The following is a 9,071-nucleotide window of genomic DNA, read 5'->3' on the forward strand; positions in this document are numbered from 1 at the left end:
CGACATTGTTTTTACTAAACAACCACACCAAGGACTCTATTATTAACCAAGACTCATCAAAACTTATTCTTTTATAAAATCTAAATGTTTTTAATCAAAAATATATATTCCATCCATTARAGTTACATTAACAATCGAATGAAAACCATGAAGACGATAGAAAGACAAACAAGGTSAAGGTTTTTACCAACTCAACGATTTGTGATGAAAATATCACTTGTAGGCTTCAAGAACAAAGCTTTGAATAACTTGATGGTGATGATGATTCTTGACCAAGCAAAAGGAAGAAAAGAGAGAGAATGTTGTGTTTTGATTTTTCTTAGGAATGAGAGTAATTAGGGTTTAGGAGGAGATAAAGAAGATTTGAAGATTATCCACAACTAACTATTATATTTAAATTTTGAAATTCCATGGATAATTATACATACATATATATATATATATNGGATCAAGAGGCTCATTTCTACCAAATTTGGGTAGTGCCTATATTTCCTATGGGTTTTAGAGTTTTTTCCGGATCTCTAGTCAATGTGTGTGTGTGTATATATATATATATATATATATAAATATATAAATATATATATATATATATAAATATATATATATATATATATAAAGAGAGAGAGAGAGAGGATCTTTGAACACTTTAAATATGAGAATAATCGAATAACTTATCATAACAGTTAGACTAAGATCAATTTATTAATACCAATATAAGCATGCATGAGATACTTAATGCAGAGGTGATGGGAAGGTGTTCGTTAATAGCTGGAGCTATAACGACATCATCATAATCCTGAGCGTCAGCATTCGCTTCAGATTCGTTGAATATGATGGCATCCTCAGATTGAGGAATCACAGCTAGAGGGTCAGCTTCAGCCTCAGCGACAACAACAACTTCAGCTTCAGTTTTCTCAACAATTTCTTCAGGCAACTCTTTCTCCCCTTCTTTGTCATCAACAATAGAAGAGGCGAGATCATTAAGACGCTGCGAGAGGTCTTTAGTACGAAGCTTGATGTTTGAAAGGGCCTTGGCATTTACCAAATTAAATTTGGCCACCCGGTCCAGATATTGATGATTATCATCAGTGAACGAAGGTTTAGGGACTGGGGACGAATGCTGGAGAAGTGTCAGAATCTGCTGGAGAGCTCACCATGCCTGGCGAGCTGGACTTCCACTTCATCACTGTCACACCCCGCCTAGGCGGAAACACGAAGTGTGACGGAGAGGATTGTCATAACACAATGATATGCTAATAGAAAACTCACTAAATGAATACTAATCCAAGTGTCATGACGTCTCTTCCTTGTCACAAGTGGAGACTTGTACCGTGGTTAGACAATTCCATGGCATCACATAGTYAACAAAAATTTAAACAAAAGTACTTCCCACAACCTGGGACAAGTTTCAAACAAAAACTTCAAAGATAGAGAAGCACACCAATAAATTCGAATATGTGCATTCAGGAACTTAAAAGGAAAAAAAAAACCCACGCGGGGAATCCCTTAGGTCTCTCTAAGGTCCACAAGCAACCCTAGCACTCTTAGCCACTTTGATGAGTATTACCTGAAAATGAGTACTCAAAAACGTCAACATAATGTTGGTGAGCTCGTAGGTTTAATAACAAAAGAGGATTTGCTGTGTATCGAGGGCGTTTAGGACAACAGTGTGTATACATATATCGCAATTCAACACTTATACATAGGAATAATTGTATAACCAATTTAATCATACAACAAGAACATGATAGGTTTCCAAACATGTCATCTACCAGCTGAAGCTAAACCGTTGGCTTAATAGRAATATAGGAATCACATCTCATATAGGCATCAACACTAGTACTTTCATTGCAATAGTAAACACACAAATTGTCCATATGAATAAAAGAAAAAGGGTTCAACACAGCTTAAAAAAAACAGTTATATAACTTTTGAGTATCATTTCCTCCCCCCAAAAGAAGTATATAAGTAAAAGGGGCCACGAAAGTTACCTGTGTGTGGATGGTATTAGGTATGCGAGAGGTCAAGCAAGTAATCTACAATTAAACAAGGGTGTGAGTGAGCTACACATGGCCATGGCTTAAAACCTTACCATTGTAATCTCGTAATCGATGGAATATACATGATCGGTCTGGTATTTCTAAAGGACAATTTTACCAAGTGTCGTAAAAATATAAGTCAATTAGTTGTGGGTAGTCATCTCGACCTAAGTATCGATGGTTTGCCCAAGTTTTATAAGTTTGGTTTCTTAACCGAAATTTTAGGTTACTTCAAGAAATTTTTCTATACCTTAAATGAATTAGATAAGGTTCCAAAATTTAATAGTAGAGACTTCCGAGTCTTAGGTATTTTCAGAAATTTTCCTTAATTTTAATTAATGTTTTACTAATTTAAAAAAAAAATTAACATAAAAGTACAAGTCAGTAAATCGTTCTGTTTTGCGCAACAGAAAGTTATATACAAAATAAAATACTTAAAGACCTCCAAAAATTCTGAAATTTTTACAGAGACTAATAGACATATTGAACTCAATCCAGAAAAAGTTTTACCAAATAATTCGAAAAAAAGAGGGAGTTGTGAGGCACCCAAAACGTCCTAGATTCTGTCCCAAAAATTCCAGCTTTGCGACCCTGAACGGTAAAGGATTTTTGACCAAGTTAATTTTGTTGTTTTGACACGAAACCACTTGGAACAGAAAGTAGACTCATTGAAATTGAACCTAGACCCAAAATTCTTATTTTAACTCCATGTTATGACTGAGATACGGCCTCTCCAAGAAAACACATTTTCTGCCCAAATTCTGGAATGGATCAAGCGACATTGTTTTTACTAAACAACCACACCAAGGACTCTATTATTAACCAAGACTCATCAAAACTTATTCTTTTATAAAATCTAAATGTTTTTAATCAAAAATATATATTCCATCCATTARAGTTACATTAACAATCGAATGAAAACCATGAAGACAATAGAAAGACAAACAAGGTGAAGGTTTTTACCAACTCAACGATTTGTGATGAAAATATCACTTGTAGGCTTCAAGAACAAAGCTTTGAATAACTTGATGGTGATGATGATTCTTGACCAAGCAAAAGGAAGAAAAGAGAGAGAATGTTGTGTTTTGACTTTTCTTAGGAATGAGAGTAATTAGGGTTTAGGAGGAGATAAAGAAGATTTGAAGATTATCCACAACTAACTATTATATTTAAATTTTGAAATTCCATGGATAATTATATAATTATATATATATTATTTAATTTATTTAAAACTACTTGATTTATTTCTTTATATGATAAGCTCCTTTGATAATATTAGTTTTTTTTAAACAACCTAACTAGTTAATATTATTAACTCAAATCATTTGCTTAAGGCTTTTAGTCACCGGTACAATGCACATAAAACATTTGTATAGACCAATTATGTACTCGGGAAAAGAAATTCAATTCAGAAATTATAAACACTTAGTTTTCCTCTACTATTAGAATGACTAGAGTACTTAAGGGGAAAAAAATGAACCCACCCAACTCCTAAAATTTCACACCTTATGTTTCAGTAAACATGTGAGCACATAAATTTACTAAAAGGGCTAACGTTAGGTTTCGAGTTATGGTTGACTAATCTGGTTTGGTGACGGATGTCACAATCGCCCTCCCTGTTTAGATCATTGATGGCTTCAGTGGTGGTGCGCACTTCAACTTGCACTGTCTTCAGCAGTTCCTTCACCTCACAGACCTTAGCTTTGATAGCAAAGAGGTTGTGGGTGAGGTCTTCCTTGATGGGAATTTCATGGTGGACCAGTTCCATTTTGTCCAAGACAATTGCCACCACAAGGAGAAGGAGTTTGACGTCCTCAGCCATGTCATGGACATCCGTCTCCATGGTTGTGGTCTCCGATACAGAAGAACCTAAAGGGTCCCTCAACACCATCCAAATGATTGACATTGGTGGTCTCAAAATCGCCTTCAAGAGGATATGTGTCATGTGTCTAAGGCACCTCGACAAGGGCGACCTCAGGTCCTGTGGTGGGTGCTTCATCATCAGCAGGGACAACCACTTGTAAGCCACTAGCACGTGTAGTATCGACCAAAGGATAAGGATAAGAGAGAAAGGCTGAGAAAGGAAGTGAGTGTTCAACAGTGGTGATACTGATATTCTCATCTTCAGTGATTTTGGTCGCTGAGGCGGTTGGGTGACTTGTCACGTGTACGACAGTGTCTGAGGAGATCACTAAAGAGCTAGGAGGGGGTAGTAGAAAAAACGCCTAGGAGATAAGGCTTGTTTCAATGACTGAAACTTGTTGAGAGGTAACAGTCAGCGACTTAGCTGCCCCTTTTTGGCTTTCATGGCTCTCAATGAAGAACCAACATGGGCTTGAGTGGAAGTTTTCTTAGAGGATATGGAGGTGGTGGTTGGGAGAGACTGAGGTGTTGAAGAAGGAATGAAGGCAGACGAGTCTCATGAAATTGGTAGTAAGAACAAGTTGAAGTTTGTCTGTGCTTAAGTTGTTAGAAGTTGTGGTGTAAATGTTGATTTTAAAATCTTTTAGGATGTACAGAAAAAGATATGTTGATGATATGGTAGTGACGTGTTTGTTTTTGTTTGGATCAAAGAATTTTACGTTATGAAAATGGAATAAATATTTTTGATTTTCATTACTACAAATTAGTATGTTTAAATTTTATTGCAATACAATTGAGATGGAAATTAGCATGATTTTTGTTCATATCCTTTTAGTTAGAGACTACCTTTTTGATCACTAGAAGCCATTAATGGTCAGTGACCACATATTTGGTCTCTAATGGACGTCAACACCAACTAACGAATCCGTTATCTTGAACGTAACTAGTGACCTATTTTGTGGTGGTCATTAGCTTTGGTTTCTGATTTAGTGACGACATTTAGTGACCAGGTTAGTCGTCAATGACCCCTCTAGTTTTGTCACTACTTTGGGACCATTTTTGAATTTGGTCACGAACGTAAATTAGAGATGGACCTTTAGTGACAAAAAATGACCACCCAAATTTTGGTGACCTAAGGGCCTTAGTGACCAATTTTTATATTAGATATTATGTCACTAGGATTTTTCTTGAAGTGTATATACTATTGACGATAAGATATTCAAGAATAAATGGATACTCGTCTACCTTCAAAGATTTAACTTGGTGATATATTATATCTATCCCATACAATTTAAATCCCTTCTTTCTTGTTGTCTTCTCAATGTTGGTCAAGTCATAGCTCCATTTTTAAAAATGTATGACTATTGCGTTGCCAACAGGACTTGACCTTCGCTGATATCTTATGTTATTATTTTGTTGATGTTTTCAAGATATAATATATATATATATATATATATATATATATATATAGTCAGGTACATACAACGAATAAGAGAATAAGAATACAAGTAAAATCACATATGATTCATGCGACTTCGGCTGCAACATGAGGTTGTTGGCCATGTTGTCTGCATCCCTCGCATTGACCGTGAATGTAAAATCACACGTGATTAGCCATTTACATGTTCTTTGTTTGAACACACTCCAAATACGTATATGCATATGATATATATATAAATCGAGCTCTCGTGAAAAAAATATTGTCCTTGTATTTCAGAAGGAAGTTTGAACTTAACCAAATGTCAAGTGTGTGCCAGATGATTTGAAGTTTTGAAATCTAAATTAGCTTTAAATATAGAAGCTAATCGGAAAACACATAATAATTTAACAAGAAAAAACAGTGTTCTAAAACCCAAAAGGAGAAGTAATTAAGTCGATCATGCAGCAACATAAATTATTCCAAAATTCATAAACCATGCATTTGCTTTTCGAAATTAGTAATTGGCTATCTTATTGCAGTCCAACTTAAAAGAATGAACAGAAATATAATTATAAAAATGTTAGCCAACTCATACGTTTAAAACATGTTTAATACTCATTAAGAAATTATCTTTGGGAGAAATTTTAGGGTCGGGATTCACAAAGCAAAGTAATAACAATTTCCATAATCCTAGATAAGCAAGCAAAAACCTAATGCAAATATATCCCAAACAAAAACGCCCTAAGATGATGTAACAATGATTCGATCAAGTATATCGACCAGGCCAGTTCCTGACACCGTAGGTAAACAAAGATGCTCTCTATAAGTACGAAAAAGATGTTCAAACAACGGTTTTTATCATCAAAAAGAAAATTGAATTCGACCAAATGCTAAGAATTCATATTAAACGATTTCTTCATGTAAAATCAATCAATAATAGTTTATAAATAACTATTATCTACATATATTATTCAATATATAAAATTATATATGTTCTATACCACCAAAGACCTCATATGATACATATACCTTTTAATAATATTGACTATTTAAAGTAGCATCTTCTGTGAAACAATATGAATTATTTGAGTATCTATTTCTTCCATGTTAATGTGTTTATGCACCAATGCGAAGTTATAGAGGAGTTATGACGTAAGGATAAATATTAAAGCCAAGGAACGAAAATGTRTCGATGACATATGAATAACGAGAGGCCGCCATATTATAATAATGTAATAGAAGACCAAAAATAATAATTAACATCCCCATGGAAACATATTTTAATTTAAAACATTTTTATACCATAGAATTTGAAGAGATTTAATTTGTCTACATCATTAACATACCCATGCATGGAAACCAAATATTTTATTCATTTAATATAGTATTGTAAACTTAATTTGACCATACTAATTACATATATTATTGTTTTCCCTTCAAAACAAGTGCAAGTTTTACCTAACCAGTGTACGTACTCATAGAAACCTCGTGGGAGTTGCTTTCAAACATGAAGCATGTCACTTTTAGGCTATAAATACACCCAATCCAAGTTCAAAATTGTTCACAACCAACACACAACCCTATACCTCATCATCAAAGTGTACTCTTAATGGATATCACAAGTTTTGTTAGAGAGAACAATCTCWCGACCCCATTCTTTGTTGTATCGACAATCTTCTTTCTTTTACTCATCCTCAAACTAGCCAAACCATCATCTTCGAAGAACCTCCCACCAGGTCCACCGAGGTTGCCCATCATCGGAAACCTTCATCAAGTGGGTGATAGACCTCATGTCTCTACTGCCAAATTTGCCAAAGAATATGGTCCTCTTATATCTCTCCGCCTAGGCAAACAGATTCTTGTGGTTGCGTCTTCACCRGAGGCAGCCATAGAAATTCTTAAGACTAAAGACCGTTTTCTTTCCTCTCGTGTCGTGCCTAGTGCATTCCAACAACCATCCCTAATACCTCACTCGCTCATTTGGTCAGACTGCAACCAGACCTGGAAAAGCTTAAGAACCCTTTCTCGAACTGAATTGTTCTCGGCAAAAGCCTTAGAATCCCACTCTAGATTAAGAGAGCAAAAGTTAGGCCATCTGTTGGATTTCTTGCATAGAAAGCAAGGACAAGTGATCAAAATGGAGGATGTGGTTTTTATTACATTGTTCAACACTTTGACTTCCATTATATTTTCAAGAGATTTCCTTGATTTGGAAGATGACAGCGCAACTCGTGATGGATTAAACGAGTCAATACACAAAATAATCGAGTATGGAGGGATTATAAAAGATGTTGGTTCATTTTTCCCAATTTTTGAGAGATTTGATCTCCAAGGAATAAGAAAGGGAACCATGAGAGAGTATAAGAAAACATTTGCTTACTGGGAGGATATAATAGAGGAAAGAAGAGCCCATGTCAATTCTTCAACTTGGTCATCTGAGCACGCACAGTCTTTCTTGGATCGCATGCTTGAAAATGGATATTCAAACGATCAGATCAATCAGTTGGTTACGGTAAGGCTTTCTTGGCTATTTATTCTTAAATATGGATATGTAACAAAAGAAATATTTGTATAGGATGACAAGCATATATATATAAATCGTTAAAAATGGCTAAATGCATGTATTTCGTGACTCCCAAAACAAAGATCACGTTTGCTACACAAGGGACAAATTGATAAGACATATGCAGAAATAGTTCTTTAAACATTGTATCGAATATACAATCAACACAAACAAATATTTGGATTTTCATTATGTATTTCAACAATCATTTTAATACCAATAACGTATATCTCGACTATCCTAATTGCATTCTATAAAATAGATGTTCTTTAACCAACCGAAATTGTTTTGTGTTCCCAGGAATTATTCGTAGCAGGAACAAACACAACMACCAGTTCAGTTGTTTGGGCTATGACCGAGTTTATCAGACACAAAGAGGTCATGTCTAAAATAGCAGAAGAGATAAAAAGGGAAATCAACTCGGAAAAAATCACCGACTCTCAACTYTCTAAATTACCTTATCTACAAGCTAGTATCAAAGAAGCTATGAGGTTACACCCACCTGTGCCACTTCTTCTTCCACATAWGGCTGYTGAAACTTGTGAAGTTATGAATTACACGATTCCGAAGAACTCCAAAATATTTGTCAATCTTTGGGCAATGGGCCGAGATCCTAAGATTTGGGATGACCCTTTATCTTTCAATCCTGAAAGATTTATYGGCTCAAAATTGGATTTTAAAGGCCMAGACTTTGAGTTGTTGCCATTTGGTTCMGGGAGAAGGATGTGTCCYRGAATGCCATCAGGTATCAAGAGTGTTCAACTTATTTTGGCATCTTTGATTCGTGAGTTTGACTTGATTCTTCCAAATGATGCTGATCCTAWGAAGCTTGATATGAGTGAGAAATTCGGGATTGCTATGAAAATGGAAAAACCATTGAAGGTAATCTTCAAAACAAAACAAGAATATCAGTAGCTTTACAAATTCAGTTTCCTCTTATATGTATTTTTTAATTCAAAAGTTAAACAATGAATTGATTCTTTTTTTCATATGTAATTTATTAAATTTTATGTATTTTAAAATGAAATAAAAGTCTCAATGTTCCTCTAACTATTCTTTTTTTATCTTCGGTTTGTTTTCTCAATTATTTTAGGAATCAAGTGGTCTATGAAACAAGTAGATTAACATTTAGATGTTTCTTTATTTTCAGTATTTAGTCTGTTTTAAAGGGTTTCAATACCAAACA

General features: G+C 34.6%; 1 protein-coding gene across 1 annotated transcript; it reads left to right on the forward strand.

The window, feature by feature from the left end:
* Positions 1 to 6,891: 6,891 nt before the first annotated feature.
* LOC112524819 (probable (S)-N-methylcoclaurine 3'-hydroxylase isozyme 2) lies at positions 6,892 to 8,800 on the forward strand. Its single transcript, XM_025134767.1, has 2 exons — positions 6,892 to 7,834; positions 8,186 to 8,800. Exons 1-2 carry the CDS (start codon positions 6,932 to 6,934, stop codon positions 8,798 to 8,800), a joined length of 1,518 nt encoding a protein of 505 aa, XP_024990535.1. The 5' UTR covers positions 6,892 to 6,931.
* The last annotated feature ends 271 nt before the right edge of the window (positions 8,801 to 9,071 follow it).

The sequence above is a fragment of the Cynara cardunculus genome (assembly GCF_001531365.2).
Source record: "Cynara cardunculus var. scolymus isolate 2C chromosome LG 13, CcrdV1, whole genome shotgun sequence".
NCBI classification, from domain to species: Eukaryota; Viridiplantae; Streptophyta; class Magnoliopsida; order Asterales; family Asteraceae; genus Cynara; species Cynara cardunculus.